A 24,403-nucleotide genomic window follows, 5' to 3' on the forward strand; every position below is an offset into this window, starting at 1 on the left:
ATGTTACTAAAAACACTTGTGAGGCTTCCTTTTGTTGTTGGTTTAGTCACTAAGTCAGGTCCAGCTCTTTTGTGAAATCGTGGACTGTAGCCCACCAGACTGCTCAGCCCATGGGATTTCCCAGGCAAGAGTATTTGAGTGGGTTGCCATTTCCTTCTCCAGGGGGGATTCCCAGCCCAAGGATCAAACCTGCATCTCCTGTACTGGCAGGCGGATTCCTTTCCCTCTGAGCCAACAGAGAAGCCAGAGGCATCCTTTATGTGATACAAAATGCTTAATACCATTTAGGTTGTTGCTGACAACTTCATTTGGGGATGAAATGACCAAATGAATTTTACATAATTCAAATGAGTAGTCTTAGCATAGAAACTCATTTAAAAAATAATGTAGAGAAAATGTTTAGTCTGATTTAAGGTACAATTGTGTATCTCTACTGATGCTAAAGCTGAAACTCCAGTACTTTGGCCACCTCATGCAAAGAGTTGACTCATTGGAAAAGACCGTGATGCTGGGAGGGATTGGGGGCAGGAGGAGAAGGGGACGACAGAGGATGAGATGGCTGGATGGCATCACCGACTCGATGGACGTGAGTCTGAGTGAACTCCGGGAGTTGGTGATGGACAGGGAGGTCTGGCGTGCTGCGATTCATGGGGTTGCAAAGAGTCAGACATGACCGAGTGAGTGAACTGAACTGAATGATTGTAGTATAGAAAGGTCTCTCATCTGTTAGTCATTTCTAGCTATGATAGTGCCTTTGAGAGCTGAATTATGTTTTTTCCATCTTTCTGTTATAGTCGCTATTCATTCTTCCCTCAGTTCCTAAGTTACAAACGTTCTCTATATATGTATTCTATGCACTTAAGAAGAGCCTGAGAAACCAAGGTCTGATGAAAATGTGGGTAATTTATTTCTGGTCATGAATTTTATTCTGTCGAAAGAAGGAAAGTATAACAAAATCAATATCTTGCCTGAAATTGCTGTAGCATTGTACGTGTATGTTAAGCAGTTCTCTGAAATGGACTAAACCCATGTAAATGGAATGATTTGATAAACTTGAAAATTCATGGCACTTCATTTTCATTAGTCATTAAGAAATTGTTGCCCACCAAATAGTTTAAAGCAGTGAGTAATTTCTTCCACAAGAGTGGAAAGGAAGGAGAACTATGTTAATATTCAAAGGGAATTAAACGAAAAATCATATGCTTTCAGGAGCCATCTTCACAGTCTGCTGAGTAAGTAATGATGTAGGTGAAAGACATCTAACAGTCATAAGTGGTTTAAAAATTGAACACAGAGAGAGGGCCCTGCGAAAAGGAAGAAAATCCATTGCCGGCTTCATGAGAAGCAAACTTTCACGGAAGAGGGAATGTTTGAGTTCCCTCTGAAGGAAAACATGGAAATTGTATCAGCTGAGAAATGTAGAGCCAGCCAGGGGTTCATAATCAGAATAATGCTAAAGAACATGTCCACAACCATCCACAAGTCATATTCATTCATTAGTCCCAGTTTATATTTGTGTTGGGAATCTAGAACTTCAGAGCAGTGGAAGCAATACCTAGGTCCTAAATTCTTGGAAGCAAACCTAAAATGGGATGAATCAATCCTAGTCTGCTCATCACAGGAAAGAGAGAGAGAGAGGAGTAGCAGAGGAATAAAAAGGGTTAAGAGTATAGAAGAGAAAAGCAGGAACAGAAGAGAATACTAAACTTCTTTCTTTCTCGCACTCATGTATATATATATGTATACGTTTATGTATTTATATATATGTATGTGTGCAAGCTGGAATCAAGATTGCCGGGAGAAATATCAATCACCTCAGATATGCAGATGACACCACCCGTATGGCAGAAAGTGAGGAGGAGCTAAAAAGCCTCTTGATGAAAGTGAAAGAGGAGAGTGAAAAAGTTGGCTTAAAGCTCAACATTCAGAAAATGAAGATCATGGCATCTGGTCCCATCACTTCATGGGAAATAGATGGGGAAACAGTAGAAACAGTGTCAGACGTTCTTTTTTGGGGGGCTCCAAAATCACTGCAGATGGTCACTGCAGCCATGAAATTAAAAGACGCTTACTCCTTGGGAAAAAAGTTATGACCAACCTAGACAGTATATTCAAAAGCAGAGACATTGCTTTGCCGACTAAGGTCCGTCTAGTCAAGGCTATGGTTTTTCCAGTAGTCATGTATGGATGTGAGAGTTGGACTGTGAAGAAGGCTGAGCACCGAAGAATTGATGCTTTTGAACTGTGGTGTTGGAGAAGACTCTTGAGAGACCCTTGGACTGCAAGGAGATCCAACCAGTCCATTCTGAAGGAGATCAACCCTGGGATTTCTTTGGAAGGAATGATGCTAAAGCTGAAACTCTAGTACTTTGGCCACCTCATGCGAAGAGTTGACTCATTGGAAAAGACTTTGATGCTAGGAGGGATTGGGGCCCGGAGGAGAAGGGGACGACAGAGGATGAGATGGCTGGATGGCATCACGGACTCAATGGACGTGAATCTGAGTGAACTCTGGGAGTTGGTGATGGGCAGGGAGGCCTGGCGTGCTGTGATTCATGGGTTCGCAAAGAGTCGGACACGACTGAGCGGCTGAACTGAACTGATGTGTGCATGGATGTGTATACTCAGTTGTGTGACCCCATGGACTATTGCCCATCAGGCGCCCCTGTTCATTGGACTTCCCAGGCAACAATACTAGAGTGATTTGCCATTTCCTTCTCCAGAGGATCTTCCTAACCCAGGGATCAAACCCTCATCCCCTGCATTGCAGGAGAATTCAGAACTTTTCGGTGACAAGATCATTTTCCATCATAATTTTCCAGTGGTAGAGCTATTACAAAATACTTTAGGCACTGGACTCTGTCTGGCTCTAGAACCTACAAGTTGTGTGGTTTGGAGAAGTTGCTTACACATCACAGTCTCTTCATTTCTAAAAAGGGAATAAACAGAGCCTGATCCAAAGAGTTGTGGTGCAAATAATAAATTCAAAGTTCTTGAACTAATAAATTGTACAGTCAGCTCTTAGTAATTATTGGCTATTATCTGGTAAATAAATACTTGATCAAAATCTGTGATAAAGTTGGAAATAGAATTCAAGAGATAATAAATGTATCTGCTCAGAGGGATTCAAACGATAGTTCTGATGTTGCTTCATTCTCAGTGAAGTTGGTGTAAGAAAAGTCTAATATTATTCTATAAATTATAAATAATTAAATTTAGCCCTGTATACAATGTTGACATATTAGCTAAAGGAAATCTCTCAGACAGATTTTTTCCCATATCTTTGGCATGTTAATGCATCCTTCTAAATCAGCATGCCCTGTGAAAGAGTAAAGAATTTAAAAGCTTTTTGGTACTAGAGGCCCAACTATTTAGGTAAAAACAGGAAAATAAGACAGGGAAGGAGAGGGGAAGAGGGATGAGGTGATGGGAGATTTGGCTTCCAAGATCACCCAGTAGAAAAACTAGAACTTGAGTCCTGGGTTCTTTCCACTGATTCTCTGATTTTTCTAGAAGACAATGACCATCAGAGATTGCAAATTCACTTCAAATTTAGGGGAAAGTTTTGCTGAGAGTGGTTGGAAAGAGCAAGGAATAGTGGTTATTCAATGAAGCAATAATTACCACTTTTTACCTACTGGGCATAACAACAACAAAGACAAAAATAAAATCTGTCTTTAAAAATATCTATGAAAAATGCATATTTATTTTCAGTGTGAAAAGGAGATCAAGGCTGCTGCTTCCCAAGTTTGTCATCATTTCACATTCCCAGTGGAAGAAGATGAATATGACTTTTTAAATGATTTTTTATTTGAATATAGTTGATTTATAATGCTGTGTTTCTGGTGTACAACAGAGAGAATCAGTTATATGTACACATATATCCACTACTTTTTAGATTCTATTCCCCTATAGATCATTGCAGAGTATTGAATGGAGTTTTCTGTGCTATTTACTAAGTTCTTATAGAGTCACCTCTTCTCTGTATTGTGATGTCTTCTCTGATGACTCAGTGGGTAAAGAATCCACCTGCAGTGGAGGAGACACAGGCGATGTGGGTTTAATCCCTGAGTCAAGAAGATCCCCTGGAGGGGAAATGACAGTCCACTCCAGTATTCTTGCCTGGGAAATCCCTCGGACAGGGGAGCCTGAGTGAGAGGCTACAGTCCAAAGGGTTGCAAAGAGTCAGACATGACTCAGCTGCTTAGCACAGCTAGAGAAACTTACATATACTAGTGTTTATATCTAAGTCCCAATCTCCCAATATGTCCATCTCACATCACTTTTTTAAACCCTAGGAAGGGTTTTGAGGGACCACGTCTGCCAGATTCACTAGCAAAGGTGTGTTATACTTGTAATTTCCTTTCAATTGCACATTTCAATCACAATATAACTAGTATTATGGTAATTAAGACATTAAATTAGTGTATCATGTACCTTGCTGAGAAAATAGTAATACAGATAGCAGTACACTAGAGCAGGTAATTACTAGGACAATAGGAATGTGTCCACAGTAAAGATAATGGCCATTTTTAGTATCCTATCACCATAGCCAGGTCTGATGGGAAAGAGTCCATCACAGTAACTAAATCCTAATGAAACTCTAGAATTACAGGCCCTAAGCTTTCTCGTCTTATACTCTGGTTTTCTCAGTCATATCATCTCCCCTTTATTTGCTTTATCAGCATAGCTTCCATAGCTTTATGGAATTCCTAGTGTCCTTTATGTAGGTCAATTGGATACAAATACTTGGTTATTCAGAATGTTTCTTGTATTTTTTTTCAAGTTTGTTTGTTTTTTTAAATTCTTTGTGGCATCACACCACCATTCACTCAACTGTTTCACTACACTGGGCTGGGTGGAGGGTGGTGTGTATTACATCCTACAGTAGTTCCTATAAAGTAAACTAAGGGCTGAGGGGATTAAAGTTGCAAGCATTTTCAATATTTGTCTCTAACTCTGAGAAAATAGAGCATGCAAGTTCACATCCCCACCCACTCACTTTTTATTTTTTTTTCTGTCTTTACAGTTCCGCCCTGGTTTTTAAATCACCCTTCCAACCTCTATGCCTATGAAAGCATGGATATTGAGTTTGAATGCACAGTCTCTGGGAAGCCTGTGCCCACTGTGAATTGGATGAAGAATGGAGATGTGGTCATTCCTAGTGATTATTTTCAGATAGTGGTAATTATCTTTTCTTCAAATTCGCTTTCTAATCCCAGTCATCGTCTATTCTGTTTTCAGTTGCTTTTCTTTCCTGGGAACAAGGTTCCCATTGGGAATTTTTATGATATGTGAAGAAAATTGGTCTAATAAACCAGATGAGTTTTTAGACTTAGAACTTTTGAGCTAAAAAAAAAAAAAAAAAAAAAGAATAATCAAACAATCCGGCCCCTTGTTTTACAGAGAAGATTTTAAACCAACAATGAAAAAATAGAAAGCTTAATACCAATACTTTCTAAATATTTTCACTGATGATTCTTGGAAGGAAAAAGTTTTGAACCTAGTATCAGACTGTATGAAGCCAAGAATCTCTTAGCTCTTTGACTTTTGCCCATAATAATAAAGCTTTAATAGAATGTGCTACTACTTATGAATATGGCAGCCTCACTTCGGTAATACAGATGGCCACTCTTTGCTCCGTTGCTACTCTTCCAAATAGGACCAGCTGGTCCTTTGTGAGCAGTGCAAGAGGGCAGTAATATTGGTGCCAGGACAATGGTGGAGACAGTGGTGGAGAAGATATCAAGACCCAGAGTTTACATGCTTTATAATTTAAGAGCATTGAGTTAAAGCCAAGAACAATGCTTCTTATAGTTCCTATACAGTTTAGTGTACTCTGTCCCTGTCCTGGATGGAGATAATAGGGATAATTGAATTATATTCACAGAGCTGTTTGTGGTCCTGGTACACAGTGAATGACCCAAGCCTCTCATTATTATTATTATTATTGTGCTTGCTGCTGGCAGCAGAAAGTTTTTCTCATTTGAAAATACTCTTTGGAAACTCTCCTTTTGGTTGAGGTCAGCATCAGAGTATCTGAAGTCAGGTATATGAATAAGAGATATGAAAAGCACTTTTTAAATATGAAGAACTTTGCAGCTAAAGACGGAGGGGTTTCTCTTAAGTTGGAGATGCAGATATGACCCTGATAAAGAAGAGTGGTCCTCTAAGCCAAGTCTCCCAGCAGAAGGGAATTCTCGTGTAAGTGCCCCCTCGGAATTCAGGCACAAACTCTTTCCATGGCTTCATAGTGCCTCTAGCAGGTGGATCACTCTTCCGTGATCAGTTGACTTTCAGATACGTTCATCATCTCCTGATCCATGCATTTTGTCATATTATAAGGGCCCTTAAGGAATACATCTATAAAGAATATCTTTATTATGCTTATCATCACTTACTATTTTTCATTTTTAGTTGCATTTAATTGGCTAGGAATAGAGTAAGAAAGGAAAATAAATTTAACTTTTGAATGCCACATCAATCCATTAGTTCCATTATATGCTATGCTATTTTCTCTATCAGTGAATTAAAAATGACCTGCCAGGGGGCAACATGAAATGTGCTGTATATGCCTGAAATGTGTGCCACTTGCATAGAGAGGAAATTGTTGAGTGCCCTTAAGGACACATGATAAAATGCAACATTTATTTTTCTCTACAGTTTGAATAATCTTTCCCCCAGCATGACCCATTATACCCAACCTATTTAAATGTTTCTTTTCTTAAGGTAAAAAGGAAATGTGTACTCTGAGCCCTTTTCACAGTAAATTGTGCTTAAAAAATATTTCCCCAATAGCTCCAGATATCTGAGAGCCATTGTCTGTCACACGAGTAACATTTAGCCCAAATAGTAACTTATATGAGAATTGTTAATTAGAAGTTAGTCAGCTTTATCTAAGAATTTTACATTAGCCAAGAATTGACTACAAGACACTAAAAACAATTAAGAATTCCCCTAAGGTAATATTTATCTCTTAATGACTTCAGGGGAAGTGATTTAATACATCTCACTTACTGAACTAATTCTTACACTATCAAAGATAAACTGAGTTAGGGTAATTAAATGCTATTTCAGATCATTTTATCATCCATCCTTGAAAACTATGGTGGCCCAAAATTTATATAAAACAGGAGTTAACGTTGTTCTATTTAATTTATGGATTACTGAAGATAAAACATTTTGTGAAACATTTTGCCGTATAACAAGAACGACACAGGTATAAAATAGCCCCCGTAACCTCCTCCAATTCCCTAAAAGGTCACACAATTTTAAAAGGATTTTCAGACATCTTTTTTTTTCCTCAGTTAAAAACACTTCTAGAAAATGTCCAGCCTAGATTTCTTGTCCTTTAGAAGCTGCAAAAATCAGTGTTTTTGTTTCCTTTTGCTTTTTGTTTCTCTCGAGCAGCCACTGAACCTATTTCCTTCAGAACAAGGGAAAAAGAATGAGATTTCTTTGATACCAACCGCTGTTCCATACATAATAAAGGAATGTTCTGTTACTGCTCATTTAGAATTGAAGGGTGATGTACATCCTTGAGAGTATACTTTTCAGCACAGAACTGGGTGAAATTGCTACACGTGGATTCAGCAAAGGCTTGGGACTCTGTGACATTTTCCAGGTGACTTAGGACAGATCTGTGAGGCTGAGAACCCTCTTGGCCTCCGTTCTGGCTTTTCTGGGGAGTTGGATTAAAATTCGGCTGTGTTCATTTTGTCACTTGAAGTTCTTTTGCTTTTGCAAATATTTTACCTGCATTTTATTCTCACTAGGGAGGAAGCAACCTGCGGATCCTTGGGGTGGTGAAGTCGGATGAGGGCTTTTATCAGTGCGTGGCTGAAAATGAAGCAGGAAACACCCAGACCAGTGCACAGCTCATTGTCCCTAAGCCTGGTAAGATGAGATGAACTTTGCTCTGGGTTTTGTAGTTACTGTTCTGTGTGGTTTATCTGTAAAAATCCATACAGTTTTCCCTGTTCCCAAAGTCAGTTGGAAATTAGAGTTATTTAGTTAATCAAGGTGTATATATGTGTATTGATGATATATTTGTGCTAGAAAATTGTATCTAAATCTATTGATTTATATATAAATCCATCCTGTGAGATATGATTATTATGAACAATAGATACCTCTGGCTGTCAAGACAACAACCACTAAATCACTTCCCTCTCCTCTATTTTGTGGCTTGCCTTTCTTTCAGTGTTTCATATAAATGTAAAATCTATATATGTAACATATATATATATATATAAAACAGATACACATATATATGTATCAGTTCAGTTCAGTTGCTCAGTCGAGTCCAACTCTGCGACACCACGGACTACAGCATGCCAGGCTTCCCTGTCCATCACCAACTCCTGAAGCTTACTCAGACTCATGTCCATGGAGTTGGTGATGCCATCCAACTATCTCATCCTCTGTCCTCCCGCCTTTAATCTTTCCCAGCATCAGGGTCTTTTCAACAGGTGCAAAGTACTGGAGTGTCAGCTTCAGCATCAGTCCTTCCAATGAATATTCAGGACTGATTTCCTTTAGGATGGGCTGGCTTGATCTCCTTGCTGTCCAAGGGAGTCTCAAGAGTCTTCTCTAATACCGCAGTTCAAAAGCATCAATTCTTTGCCACTCAGCTATCTTTATAGTCTTTTACAGACCTTTTCCAGTCTTGTGGCCACTGCTGAGTTTTCCAAATTTGCTGGCATATTGAGTGTAGCACTTTCACAGCATCATCTTTTAGGATTTGAAATAGCTCAACTGGAATTCCATCACCTCCACTAGCTTTGTTTGTACTGATGCTTCCTAAGGCCCTCTTGACCTTGCATCCTGGATGTCTGGCTCCAAGTAAGTGAGTGATCACACCATCGTGATTATCTGGGTCATGAAGATTTTTTTTTGTACAGTTCTTCTGTGTATTCTTGCCACCTCTTCTTAGTATCTTCTGCTTCTGTTAGGTCCGTACCATTTCTGTTGTTTATTGTGCTCATCTTTGCATGAAATGTTCCCTTGGTATCTCTAATTTTCTTGAAGAGATCTCTAGTCTTTCCCATTCTATTATTTTCTTCTATTTCTTTGCATTGATCACCAAGGAAGGCTTTCTTATCTCTCCTTGCTTTTCTTTGGAACTCTACATTCAGATGCTTTTATCTTTCCTTTTCTCCTTTGCCTTTAGCTTCTCTTCTATTCTCAGCTATTTGTAAGGCCTCCTCAGACAACCATTTTGCCTTTTTGCATTTATTTTTCTTGGGGAGGGTCTTGATCACTGCCTCCTGTACAATGTCATGAACCTCTGTCCATAGTTCTTCAGGCACTCTATCAGATCTAACCCTTGAATCTGTTTGTCACTTCCACTGTTTAATGGTAAGGGATTTGATTTAGGTCTTACCTGAATGGTCTAGTGGTTTTCCCTATTTTCTTCAATTTAAGTCTGAATTTGACAATAAGGAGTTCATGATCTGAGCCACGGTCAGCTCCTGGCCTTGTTTTTGTTGACTGTATAGAGCGTCTCCATCTTTGGCTGCAAAGAATATAATCAGTCTGATTTTTGTATTGACCATCTGGTGACGTCCATGTGTAGAGTCTTTTCTTATGTTGTTGGAAAAGGTGTTTGTTATGACCAGTGCATTCGCTTGGCAAAACTATTAGCCTTTGCCCTGCTTCATTCTGAACTCCAAGGCCAAATTTACCTGTTTCTCCAGGTATTTCCTGACTTGCTACTTTTGCATTCCAGTCCCTTATAATGAAAAGGACATCTTTTTTGGATGTCAGTAAATCTTAATCCAATTTTCTGTTGATGGGCGGGGCTGTGTTCCCTCCCTGTTTTTTGACCTGAGTCCAAACTATGGTGGAGCCAATGAAGATAATGGTGACCTCCTTCAGAAGGTCCCATGCACCCACTGCTACACTCAGTGCCCCCAACCCTGCAGCAGGCCACCACTGGCTCATGCCTCTGCCGGAGACTCCTGGACACTCATGGGAAATCTAGGTCAGTCTCTTTTGGGGTCACTGCCCCTTTCTCCTGGGTCCTGGTGCCTACAAGGTTCTCTTCGTGCCCTCCAAGAGTCTGTTTCCCCAGTCCTGTGTAAGTTCTGGCAGTTCTGTGGGGGCTTCATGGCGACCTCCTCTGAGAAGGCTTATGCCACACCCGGGTCTGCTGCTCCCAGAGCCCTGGCCCCTGCGGCAGGCCACTGCTGACCTGTACTTCCACAGGAGACACCCAGACACAGTTCTGGCTCAGTCTCAGTGGGGTCTCTGGGTCCTGGTGCGCACAAGGTTTGTTTGAGGCTTCCGAGTATCTACAGCGGGACTGGGGTTTGATTCTAAACGTGGTTTTGCCACTCCTAACATCTTCCTGGGGTTTCTCCTTTGCCCTTGGATGTGGGGTAACTTTTTTTGGTAGATCCAATATTCTCCTATGCCAGCAAAGTGGGAAAACTCAGCAATGCTCACAGGACTGGAAAAGGTCAATTCATTCCAATCCCAAAGAAAGGCAATGCCAAAGAATACTCAAACTACCACACAGTTGCACTCATCTCACACGCTAGCAAAGTAATGCTCAAAACTCTCCAAGCCAGGCTTCAACAGTCTGTGAACCATGAACTTCCAGATGTTCAAGCTGGTTTTAGGAAAGGCCGAGGAACCAGAGATCAAATTGCTAATGTCCACTGGATCATTGAAAAAGCAAGAGAATTCCAGAAAAACATCTACTTCTACTTTATTGACTGTGCAAAAGCCTTTGACTGTGTACATCATAACAAACTGTGGAAATTTCTTAAAGAGATGGGAATATTTGACCACCTGACCTGCCTCCTGAGAAATCTGTATGCAGGTCAGGAAGCAACAGTTAGAACTGGACATGGAGCAACAGACTGGTTCCAAATAGGAAAAGGAGTATGTCAAGGTTGTATATTGTCACCCTGTTTATTTAACTTCTGTACGGAGGAGATCATGAGAAATGTTGGATTGGATGAAGCACAAGCTGGAATCAGATTGTTGGGAAAAGTATCAATAACCTCAGATATGCAGGTTGCACCATACTTATGGTAGAAAGCGAGGAAGAACTGAAGAGCCTCTTTATAAAAGTGAAAGAGGAGAGTGAAAAGGGTGACTTAAAACTCAATATTCATAAAACTAAGATCATGGCATCTGGTCCCATCACTTCTGGCAAATAGGTGGGGAAACAATGGAAACAGTGAGAGACTTTATTTTTTGTGTGTATGTTCCAAAATCACTGCAGATGGTGGCTGCAGCCATGAAATTAAAAGACACTTGCTTCTTGGAAGAAAAGTTATGACAAACCTAGATAGCATATTCAAAAGCAGAGACATTACTTTGCCAACAAAGATATGTCTAGTCAAAGCTATGGTTTTTCTAGTAGTCAAGTATGGATATGAGTGTTGGGCTGTAAAGAAAGCTGAGCACTGAAGAATTGATGCTTTTGAACTGTGATGTGGAAGAAGAATCTTGAGAGTCTGTTGGACTGTTAGGAGATCCAACCAATCCATCCTGAAGGAAATCAGTCTTGAGTGTTCATTGGAAGGACTGATGCTGAAACTGACTCTCCAATACTTTGGCCACCTGATGCAAAGATCTGACTCATTTGAAAAGACCTTGATGCTGGGAAAGATTGAAGGTGGAAGGTGAAGGGGATGGCCAAGGATAAGATGATTGGATGGCATCACCGACTCAATGGACATGAGTTTGAGTAAATTCCAGGAGTTGGTGATGGACAGGGAAGCCTGGCATGCTGCAGTCCATGGGGTCGCAAAGAATTGGGCATGACTGAGCAACTGAACTGAACTGAACATTCTTCCTGTCAGTCGTTGTTCAGCAGCAAGTTGTAATTTCAGTAGTTCTCACAGGAGAAGAGCATTTCAAGCCCTTCTACTCCACCATCTTCCTCTGCCACACTCATAAAGCTGTTGTTTGCAAGATCCCACGATCCTTCGTTTTGCTCTCCACAGACAGTGAGTCGTATATGTGTATACAAACATGCTTATTTATAGTCTTAAATCAGTGAAACTTGGAAGAAAAATAGGAGAAGTGATCACTTGGAAGTAAAACATTTTCCTTTTAAAGAAAAAAAAAGATTTTGATAAGTTGTCCTTTTTTCTATAATTTATTGTTTTTTATTTTTTGTTCTGTAATCTTTTAGAGGTTTAATATGGTGGTTTGTTCAAAACTAGCATAAATCTATAATAGACATGTCATGGAATATCCCCATAATGGTACAATTTCTGAGCTTCCCTGGTGGCTCACACAATAAAGAGTCTGCTTCCTATGCAGAAGACCCGGGTTCGATCCCTGGGTCGGGAAGATCTCCTGCAAATGGAAATGGCAATGCACTGCAATATTCTTGCCTGGAAAAATCCTATGTACAGAGGAGTGTGGTGAGCCCTCGTCCATGGGGTCACAAAGAGTTGGACATGACTGAGCAATTAACATGTCATTGCATTGTCGTTACAGTTTCTACCAGGAAGGAAGCAAAACCACAAAAACACACACACACAAAAAGCTAACTGATCCGCTGCTCTGAAATGTAATACTACGGAAGGTCAAAAGCATTACCACTCTCTTTCTGTTTTTTTGATGAGGGATTGAACAATTATTGTATAGATCCAAATACTTTAAAATATTAATACCTCCTTATGAAAAGTTTTCATGCCATCTATTGATTATTTAACTTTTTGGACCAGTTTCCTTCTTAATTCAATCTTGTCCTACTCTTTTCCTGCAGTAAGTTTACTAGAAAGTAGTAATTTCTGTACAGCTACAGAAATGCGTGAGACATTGTCTTTCTTTGGCTTCTATCTTTGTGACCTATCAAGGCCTGATATGTGGTGCATGTAACCAATTATCCAGAGACTCTCAAGCTGTCGTCGTAATGTTCACAACAATGACTTTCTCTGTTTTCTTGATGAAAACAAAAAAGCAGCCACAGAACCACAGTCTCAGATGAGTGAAAGAGTGAAAGGAACTTCCTCGTAATTTAAAGGGCCAATTAACTCTTGTTCAAGATCACCGGTTTCTCTGATGGACTGCTCATTTCCCTTTTATTGCATGTGCCCTATGTGTGAATGTAACTTCATTGGTGTGACTAAGTGCATGCTCTTCTGCTGAAACGTGAATGGATGAGGTAGAGAAAAGGTACCTCTAAAATCAGTCTCTAATGTCAGCCGTGGTTTACAAGCCCTGTGCTCTCTCATCAGCAACAATATGGCGACATTTACGCTAATGCTGGTTGCCGCACAAGCCACAGAACAAGAGAATTCTGATTAACATTGATTTTCATCTAAGGCCATAAAGCTGAGGAAAGTGCGAGATAAGCAGTCTCGTATTTCTAAAGAGACATATGAGGGGCACTCTCCTAGGACTTGTTGGCACTGGCTGGGTCTGGCCACCATCCCCTGTAAGTGCCATTCAGTGTGGAAGATTCTTTGATGTGTTGAAATTTGTAGAATTAGACATGGTCAGGGCTTCCCTGGTGGCTCAAACCGTAAAGAATCCACCTGTGTTGTGGGAAACCTGGGTTCCATCCCTGGGTTGGGAAGATCCCCTGGAGGAGGGCATGGTAACCCACTCCACTGTTCTTGCCTGGAGACTCCCCCTGGGCAGAGGAGCCTGGCGGGCTACAGTCCACGGGGTCGCAAAGAGTCGGACATGACTGAGTGGCTAAGCACATGGACATTGTCATGGCATTTTCTTTCCCCTACAAGTCAAGTTATAGAGACACCAGGAAGACTCCTTGAACAGAATGCATTTGTGATTTGTGTGCATGTGTATGTTTTACTGGGAACTGCTTGCACAACTGGAAAACAGGCATCTTATCCTAACTAAAAGTTGTCTGGAGGTGCCCACCGTAAGGAAAGGAACTAGAGAAGGCGAGGTTCAGAGAAAGAATGAGACCGTTACTCTACAGGAACAGATCACCTTCAATGAGGCGAGAAGGGGCAGCGAGCTGCTGCGCTAAGTCAAGAGAGTAGGTATATATAGAAAACATATATGCAGAAATACATTGTTTTGGGGGTCTGTTTTTCCTCAAGATTATTTTTGATTAGTTAGCATCTAACAACTGGGGCAAGGAATTCCTGGGACCGGCTGGGAGCCTGGGACCGGCTGGGAGCTGAACATAATCAGTGTTCATGTCCATTCCTTTCCTTGGGGGAGAAAGTTCTTTATTCTGTATAGAGCGGTGGGAAAGACCCAGAAGGGAGTTTTCACTCCAGGCCATTTTGAGCCATGTAGCTTCACCCACAACCCAGCAGGAGAAAGGGAAAGTCAGCTGTGTTGAGCTCTGTTTCCACTTTGGGGAAGAACAAGGCTGTGAGTTATACTTGTGAAGAAAAAGCAGGGCTGAAGACAGCTGAAGAAGCCTGCCCACGAGGTTCTGGCTGCAGAGGCTACAACCACAGAAGATCCTGGGTGTGGAGCGGAGCTGGGAGCTGGGCCAGAAGGCCAGCCAGACCCCGCTGTCCCTGCTTTAGGAAGGGGTCTAGAGTGGAGGTTCCTTGAGTGGAAAGGCCTCAGAAGAACCCACATAGCTGCCCCCACAAAACACACATGTGTACGCCTTCCACGACTATGGATTCTAAAGAGCACAGGTTGAGAAAAAGAGCCTCTGTCTCTTTACTTGAAATCCATCCTCTCTTTCTACCCTAGAGAAGCCGGAAGTCCTGGGGGCGGGCAGACCCAATAGAATAAAAAGCAGGTGACAGACAGTTCCATTGCCTCTTACCCAGCTTTGGCCTCAGGCCAGCTCCAGGAGGAGGGGAGGGACTTGGAATGGAACCTTAGGTTAAGCTTACCTGTTTGCATGTGTATGTGTTGCCTTTATTGTTATTGTCACTGCCTTTAATATCTGAAAAGAACGCTCTTAAAATATTTTAAGGTGCCTTCAGGACTTGAGGATTGACCCAAGTAGCTATCTAGGATAGAAAATATATCTGATAGAGTGTGTTTGAAAGTGGAGGATGGGGAAAAAAAAGGCTGTTTCCTCTTCCTTCTTCCTACTCCAATAGTTCAGCTTGTTCAATAAACCAATTCTAGGCATTGGACTTCACTTATACCAGTCAGCTCTGATTTCAACAGGTATCTCTTTGTTAATGGTCCCTTGCATTCTGTTCAGGTCCTGATTCATTTGAGTCTATGGGACTGCAAAAGAACAAGGCTCCCCTCGGCAGAAATGTCATTTACCTCCCGAGGAGGGCAAGCCTCAGAGAATCTTGATAGTTCATTCTTTTCCCTTGTAAATGCTAAAGTGTTGTCAGTGGATGCTACATTCTGGGTTGGTGTTTATTGTATCTGGCATTGGATTAGAATGAAAGTAAAAGAAAATGAAGACCAAAATCTGAAAGCGTGACAGAACACCATTGTGACTGTCTTATACTCCCTCCTTGTAAATGATGGATTGCTTTTTCCTGGCTATTTCATCAGGTCTTCAAATAATGCCTCCGATTCCTCAGAGATGCAGTGTAGGCCGCGTGCACAGATGGTGGAGAGGCTAGCTATAAATATAAACTCAGCAATGAAGCTGACCATGGAGGAAGAACAGAGCCCTCTCTCTTGAAGTTCCAACAATAAACGGTCACCGTATATTGTGAAGCACATTGTGGGCCTGCATTGACCAGCTGTTCGGCTTTGGTCTGTCCACATGCTTGCAGCTCAGAGATTCTCTGGGCAACCATAACAATCTGCTTCTCACTGAAGCGCACACAATGGCCTGTTCAAGAGGGCGCCCATGGTTGGTGGATATTTACATAAGCCTAATGAAGCTTCAGCCTAGTCTTTTATACAGAGTTTAGCTATTCCCTCTTTTACAATTAGTGACTTAGGAAACATCACCTACTAAATTAAATAGAGTTAATGATTTGTTTTTCTCTCCAGAAAATAAGTTTTGGAAAACAATTGAAATGTGTGCACTGTAATAAGTGGAATATACGCTTGGTTTCCTCGAGATAAAGATCAAGACGATCATCAGCATTTTAAAAAGTCATTATACTAGAGGAAGTGCTATCAGGAATGTTATATATCTGACACTATGACACTGTACATACATTTCCAGACTGCTAACCATCTCTGCATACCTAACACAACCATGAGTGCACATACACTTGTGCACCCACAGACAAAGATCTGCACACTTAAGACTTTCCATATGCATGGGAAATACTTAGGTGTGTTATGTAAGTGGTGGTAAATTCAGGTTAAAATACTTCAGCTGCTTTGTATCACTTGCATTGCCTAGCCATCTCTTCTAAGAGCTAAGGAAATGTTTTTTTGTTGTTGTTATTTTGGTTTTAGTTTCTTGTTGTTATTTTACTTTTATTTACTTATTACCTGGTGGGAGACATTAGTTAAGTCCTCTTTCTAAATGACGATTGACTGTAGCTCTTCAAGTCTACTACTCAGCCCAGCCAAAAAGTGTCAAGAATCAATGTGTAGGTATCATAAGAATAAGATACTTCAGTAGTCAGATTTGCAAGCAGGTTCATAGCAACCCACTCCAGTGTTCTTGCTTGGAGAATCCCAGGGATGGGGGAGCCTGGTGTGCTGCCGTCTATGGGGTCGCACAGAGTCAGACACCACTGAAGCGACTTAGCAGCAGCAGCACACAGTACTTTAGGATCTGGTTGACACAGCAGATGCTGATGAGTTAGTTACACTTTAGTCATCATCCAGTGAAATGGAGTGTGGATAGAAAGTGAAAGTTGCTCGATCATGTCCGACTCTTTGGGATCCATGGACTGTACAGTCCATGGGATTCTCCAGGCCAGAATATTGGAGTGGGTAGCCTTTTCCTTCTCCAGAGGATCTTCCCAACCCAGGGATCGAACCCAGGTCTCCTGCATTGCAGACAGATTCTTTACCAGCTGAGCCATGAAGGAAGCCTCAGAATGATGGAGTGTGGGTAAGTAATAGTTAAATTAAGACTTTATGGTTGCTGGAAGGAGAAGTAAGCTTCTTTTCTGGTGCTGGAGACACAGTATGGGAGCTTAGAGAGGAAGGTAGGAACAAAGATAAGATACATATAAAATATCAGTTATCTTAGAGTTAGTGATCTTGGTTCTAATTGCTAGGTAGCGTTATGTTGAGGTTTGAGCCAGTAGAAAAGCTGGATTAAAACTCAGCATTAGAAAAATGAAGATCATGTCATCCAGTCCGATCACTTCATGGCAAATAGATGGGGAAACAAAGGAAACAATGACAGACTTTATTTTCTTGGGCTCCAAAATCATTGCAGATGGTGACTGCAGCCATGAAATTAAAAGATGCTTGCTCCTTGGAAGAAAAGCTATCACAAACCTAGACAGCATTTTAAAAAGCAGAGACATTACATTACCAACAAAAGTCCTTATAGTCAAAGCTATGGTTTTTCCAGTAGTCATGTATGGATGTGAGAGTTGGACTATAAAGAAAGCTGAGTGCTAAAGAATTGATGCTTTTGAACTGTGGTGTTGGAGAAGACTCTTGAGAGTCCCTTGGACTGCAAGGAGATCCAACCAGTCCATCCTAAAGGAAATCAGTCCTCAATGTTCATTAGAAGGACTGATGCTGAAGGTGAAGCTCCAGTACTTTGGCCACCTGATATGAAGAATTGACTCATTTGAAAACACCCTGATTCTGGGAAAGATTGAAAGCAGGAGGAGAAGGGGACAACAGAGGATGAGATGGTTGGAATGCATCACCAACTCAATGGACATGAGTTTGAGCAAGCTCTGGGAGATAGTGAAGGACAAGGAAGCGTGGCGTGCTGCAGTCCATGGTGTCGCAAAGAGTCAGATGTGACTGAGTGAGTGAACAACCATATTATGTTTCCTGGCCATAGTCTGCAATGAAAATAATTAGAAATACTTAACTGCTGGGCAGAGAAGATGAGGGCCAGAGAACTAGGAATACAGATGTAGTCAAGATATTTATAGTCTGGAGTATTTTAAATTTAATGGCAGAAATGGATGAATATATAACAAAGTAGCCATGGGGAGTAATAATGTATTCTCTATATTCTACTAGACACAAAAAAGTAATATGTTCACAACCAAATAAACACTGTTCTAAATATTTCCTAAATGTAGATTTGTTTGGGCAAGGTACCAATTCATACCTTCTGAAGAAGAAATATATATGGGATATATATCTTGTATTTGTCTCATATCCCAAACACATTTGTTGATATTGAATATGTTCTAATGCTGGTTTTTTGTTTTTCCTCCAAGATTGGCAACATAGTAGTTTCCCACTGTAGGTGGGGAAATATACTGGTTAAGCATTTAGAAAAAAAAAAAAAAATGTGAGCTATTTTCAATTCCGTGTCCTCTCCTGGAAAAGCTTTACTGATTACAAATGATGTCAAATTTTAAACATTGTATTAAGGGGGTAGATCACATGTTAGCAAAAGTATTAGGTCTGGTCATGAACATTGAGGCATAAAATCAGAAGTCCTTTTGATGCTGAAAACTTGGTCTCCAGGCCCCTGTGCTGAATCAAATCTTGGAGACAGAGTTTTTAGTGACGTAGAAAAGAAGAGCTTTATTAGTTTGCTGGGCAAAGGGGGAAAACAGTAGGCTTGTGGCCCTCAAAAACCATGCTGCTAGGTGGGAAGATTTTGGCTCAGACGGTAAAGTGTCTGTCTACGATGTGGGAGACCCAGGTTCAATCCCTGGGTTGGGAAGATCCCTTGGAGCAGGAAATGGCAATCCAATCCATTACTATTGCCTGGAAAATCCCATGGACAGAGGAGCTTGGTAGGCTACAGTCCATGGGGTCACAAAGAATGACTGAGCAACTTCCTGTTCACGTTCATGTTCATAGCAATAGTTCAAGGCTAGTGTTGCTGATAAGATTAGGGTGTGCTCAGTACCTGCATTTTGACCTGTTTTCAAGTAATCTTTTGATGAGCTTCTCTGGTTCCTTTAATCAAGCCTCAGGTGGTCTTCTCTGTAGGAGGAATGCTTTCAGTTCAGTTCAGTTGCTCGATCATGTCCAATTCTTGGCGATCCCATGGACTGCAGCACGCCAGGCCTCCCTGTCTATCACCAACTCCCAGAGTTTACTCCAACTCATGTCCATTGAGTCAGTGATGCCATCCAACCTTCTCATCCTCTGTCATCCCCTTCTCCTCCCACATTCAATCTTTCCCAGCATCGGGGTCTTTCAAATGAGTCAGTTCTTCTCATCAGGTGGCCAAAGTAATGCTTACATCGTCCATTTGTTGGGTTTTTCTTCCAGACAGAGCTTAAAGACACTGTTAGGTGAATCCCTTGAGGCAGAAGCATGATCCTGCCCCAAGGCTGTACTATTGTTTCTTGGCTGTTCCTCCCTTGTCCCTGCTTCCCCTCTCCTCCCTGACTAGTACCTGTTCAAATCTGCCCTTCGGAACTCAGGGACAGAGGGACACAGGCTGGAGTCCATTCCCTACAAGAAATGGGGGACATAGAAAGGCCTCCATGCCCAGGAGCCCCACAGAGTCCTGCTGGGATTTAGTTTGGGTCTATTTTTGTGACTTTTCACTATCAACATGAGAAGAAAGCCTTGTTGTTGTTCAGTCATGTCCAGCTCTTTGTGACACCATAGACTGCAGCGTGCCAGGCTTCCCGGTCCTTCACTATGTCCAGAGTTTGCTCAGACTCATGTCTATTGAGTCAATGATGCCGTCCATCTATCTGATCCTCTGTCACCCCCTTTTCCTGCCCTCAGTCTTTCCCAGCATTAGGGCCTTTTCCAGTGTGTTGGAATTTCCCATCAGGTGGCCAGAGTATTGGAGCTTCAGTGTCAGCATCGGTCCTTCCAATGAATATTCAGGATTTATTTCCTTTAGGATTGACTGGTTTGATCTCCTTGCTGTTCAAGGACTCTCAGTAGTCTTTTCCAACACCACAGTTCAAAAGCATCAATTCTTCAGCACCCAGCTTTCTCTAGGGTCCAACTCTCACATCCATACATGACTACTGGAAAAACTGTAGCTTTAACTCTATGGACCTTTGTTGGCAAAGTGATGTCTCTACTTTTTAATATGCTGCCTATGTTTGCCATAGCTTTTTTTCTGAGGAGTAAGTGTCTTTTAATTGTGTGGCTGCAGTTACCGTCTGTAGTGATTTTGCATCCCAAGAAAATAAAATCTTTCACCGCTTCCACGTTTTCCCCATATAGTTACCATGAAGTGATGGAACCGGATGAGTACCTTGAAATCCGAAATAGCCAGAGGAATGTGTGGGTGCACACTCATATAGTTGTGTATTAACTACAGCTTGTCAAAGTGTTTCTTATGATGTAGGAACTCATATACTAGCTTCAGTGGGATTGTGTGAAGCAATGAAAACTTACACAATTAGTCATAACATTTTTAAGATCTTTTAGAATTTAATTTGTCAGTGTAATAGCACATAAGCACCTGTGTCAGAGAGATTATAACTAACTCTCAAATGATGTACTTTTTAGTCTGATATTAGTCACTGGTGGTCAATTAAGTTGAATTTTTATCTCTTGATATGCAAAGAGTAACTATGATTTAAATGTTCAGTAGTTGTCTGTGTAGGATCAAATTATTCCTGGAGTTCTGTAAATAATTTAGAAGATCCAGTTCCATGTACTAGACTAACATATTGGTGGACCAAACTGAAAAATGAGTCATTAGACAGCTTCTCTCACAAAGTCTGTGATGCTCATTAAAACTACAAACATTCTCTTTAGAGTTCCATCATTGAGTATAAATGAATAAAAGTGCAGCTTAATATTTTTAAAACTTATTTCCAGCAATGATTATAGCTCATAAGCTTTCCATAGACGTTTTCCCTTATAAACCTTAGTAATTAACTGTACCTGTTAGGATACAGAAGCAATTTTTTCAAGAAGGTTATTAATGTCAATATATATGGCTATGAATTCAATCTGCTAAAGAAGTATTTTGCTTGCTAAGGTAAAGATAAAAGTAAGAGGAACATAGTCTCTGCTGTTTTATTTTCTGCTGCAAAGTCACCTTTCCCTTCGAGAAATGTTGACACTCAAACTAGCACTTTCCCTGAGGGATTCAATGATAGCCCAAGTTTGGCATTGGTCAGTCGTTTGATCTTTGACCATGAAATATTCACCTAGTCTCTGAGATGTAGACACATTTCATGTCCACATCCTTCTCTAGTTTATCTATAGGGATTTAAAATATATTGGAATATAGAATATAGTGGGCAGAATCTTAGATAATATTGCCTAACCTTTCCGAATCTCCATTCCTTCAGCTTTAAAATACGGTAGATAATTGTCTCAAAGATTTAGTGCAATCAATGTGTAGTAGAGGGATTTGCAGGCTGCAAATTGCTACACAAATATTAGCTATTATGCAGTGTTCCATTGGTTTATTTAGTCTCAAGACAAATAGGATACATTTCTTGGGATGAATACAATAGCTATCTTCTACCATATTTTCTATCCTCCAAGAAAATAATTAATAGCCACAGGTTTCAGGGACAGTAACCATTGGAAGTTTAGGTTTTTAGCTCAGTAGACAAGGTGAAGGGAAAAGGTCTATTTCATAATGCCTGCCAGTGGAGAGGTTTTTAGCAGGGTTTACAGTATCCCTTTAATGACTTGCTCATTCCAGTTTCATGTTGGCAGAGGTTTCTCAGCAAATAGAGGCTTGTCATTCACCTTGTCCTTCATTCAGCATGTGCTTCAAGTAGGAAGCTAGCTCAGTGATAATCAAGAGGATATGACTCTATGGCAGACTTTGAAATTAGAAATGAATTCTGCAGTAATATGAAGTATCCTGAGACCAGTGATAACTATAAATCCATACAATATGAAAGACTTGATAGATTCATAAATATTGATCACATCAGACTTTGGTGGTAAACACACTGAAAATTGTTATTCCACAGCTTTCTTAAGGCCTAGTGGGGAACCAGAAAAGAATTCTGATTTTTACACTGAACCCAAAGAATCTTGTGTGTATAATATGTCTGCCTTTTATTTATAAATCATTTGATAATAGGTGTGCCTGGACACACAGGCACTATACCCATGCACACGTATCCAGATTCCTTCTGATATAGTGTTATTAGAGAATTTCTAAATATCAATATAATCACTGCTGCTGCTAAGTTGCTTCAGTTGTGTCCAACTCTGTGTGACCCCATAGATGGTAGCCCAGCAGGCTCCCCCGTCCCTGGGATTCTCCAGGCAAGAACACTGGAGTGGGTTGCCATTTCCTTCTCCAGTGCATGAAAGTGAAGTCGCTCAGTCGTGTCTGACTCCTAGTGACCCCATGAACTGCAGCCTACCAGGCTCCTCCACCCATGGGATTTCCCAGGCAAGAGTACTGGAGTGGGGTGCCATTGCCTTCTCTGAATGTAATCACTAGGAAGTATATATAGTTTGGTAGCTAAAGTTATATAGCTATAATTGTTAACTGATTATTAAAGTGATGATAACTAACACTGATAGAACTACTCTGAAATTATACTCATATACACAGTTTGGGGGAATAAATTGCAATCTAGTCAATAGCAAAGGCCTCAGATGATTCTACAGGAAGCTTTCCCTCCAGAGACGGGTATGCCCTTGAGTGCAGCGCTTCTCTTCACTGGAAGGCAGTTACTGGAGGTGGATGCAGTCGCGAGCAATCGGCCACCAGCACTGTCTCCAGCTGCAGGGGTGAGCGCCACAGTCCATGAGAGGGAGATGGGGGGTGGCATTCCTCTCTGTTCGCCACAGTCTCCCCTTTGTGCTGCTCACATCCTTTTGCTTCATGTAACAAATCCTGTAAATAACTATTCCAGGGTGCATGTTGGTCTTGTTCCCTGGAGGAAAAAGGCCGGTTGGTGGGATGAACTACAGCCCTCATCAGTACAACCACAGCTGTTTTCAAGGCTGCAGTTGGTGGCCACCATTTTCTTCCTCCTACGTGTTATTCCTCTCACCTTCATTTAGTATCTCTGCATATCTGTATGACTTAGCAAGTGGCATGACTCAAACTCCTATCCCTCTGCGCGTCATAGAACTTGTGCTAGACTATTTACCGTCAGAATTAGAGAAGATGGTGCTAATAGACACTCCAGTAGATAACCTGTGTGCTAACCATATTCATCCCTGTTTCCCACCCTACCACCCCTGATGATCTCATTAATTATTCTTCCTTTGCCTACTGGTATTTTGGCACAAGAATCCTGAAATGACCAGGATAGCTCGAAGGTTAATGATGAAAGCGTTTCTCCTCCAAGAACTAGGACTTCTAAGTCCACAGAGCCTAGGGTTTTAGCGATGAGAAACACTGCTTCCCAAATGGGTCACTAGGAGTGATGGTAAGGAAGACCACAGCCACTTCAGTCTCTTGTATCCACTGACTCTACCTTTGAGGACACGGCACCATATAGTGCTCATACATTTTGAGTATGTACTGCACTCTGAAGGAAGACTCTCCTCCCCTTTTTTTTATGGTATTGTCTTCAAACGTTCCTCATTGCTTCTCCAAAAGACTGTTCTTAAGCCATATAATTTTATCAGCTTCTCAGAGACTGGTATGTCATAGGATCAATATCGCATGGTTGTGTATTCACAACACCTCCTTTGCTCTTAAGTGCATTATTTGATCTTCTGTGATATTATGCATGTTTGTGGCGCGAATACTTTGGGAGCTCTCAGACAGTATTGCAGGCTGAAGCCTTGAGAATAAGAAAGGTGTAATATGTGTATATTTCAAACAAGGTGAATTTCTGCCCTTTCTGGAGTGGATGGAGTCCAGTGTAACAACATGCAACCAAGAGGTTAGTTGGTTTCCTCCAGGAATGGTGTTTTATTGGGCACTTTCCATCCATCCCTTTACTAGTAGATTGGATATATGGCAATACAGTAGCTGCTGGTGAGGAACAGCAGCTTTGTTGGGTTGTAGCTCATGTTGTTGGGCAATGCATAGGTGCTATCCTTGCCACAGGAACTTCATGCCTGGGATAAACCTCATTGACTACAATACCACCATTGCACAAAGCTTGGTGTTTAGATGTGATACGCAGTCTTTATAATATTTGATATTCACTCCCAGAGGCCTGTCCATATCCCGCTTCTCTTCTGTGTCCCTGACCTTCTGATCACAGTCCTTCCAGATGCCTGGTCAATCAGCCCAGCCATTTGACTTTGAGCATAGTCTCTATACAGTAAGTTCCCTACATACGAACAAGTTCCTTTCTGAAAGCGTGTTCGTTACATCCAGTTTGTTCCTAAGTCCAGCAAAGTTAAGCCTAGGTAACAAACTAACACAGTTGACTATACAGTTGTGTACTATAATAGCTTTGTAATACTTTTCACATGCCTCGCTTCACTCTCTCGATTATTTTCACTTTTGTTTTCACCATTACCCAATGGTGCTTCTTAGCAGTAACAGCCATATCACTGCTGTTTTTATGCTTGCTTCCAGTCATCC

General features: G+C 41.2%; 1 protein-coding gene across 1 annotated transcript in view; it reads left to right on the forward strand.

Moving 5' to 3' along the window:
• The window catches only part of DCC (DCC netrin 1 receptor), a 1,287,746-nt gene that overhangs the window by 731,916 nt on the left and 531,427 nt on the right, over window positions 1-24,403 (forward strand). The window contains exons 6-7 of the mRNA XM_069569336.1: window positions 5,030-5,184; window positions 7,776-7,896. Of these exons, the coding sequence (XP_069425437.1) occupies window positions 5,030-5,184; window positions 7,776-7,896 (276 nt within the window). The remainder of the gene's footprint in view (window positions 1-5,029; window positions 5,185-7,775; window positions 7,897-24,403) is intronic.

This window comes from Ovis canadensis, chromosome 23 (genome assembly GCF_042477335.2).
Source record: "Ovis canadensis isolate MfBH-ARS-UI-01 breed Bighorn chromosome 23, ARS-UI_OviCan_v2, whole genome shotgun sequence".
NCBI lineage: Eukaryota > Metazoa > Chordata > Mammalia > Artiodactyla > Bovidae > Ovis > Ovis canadensis.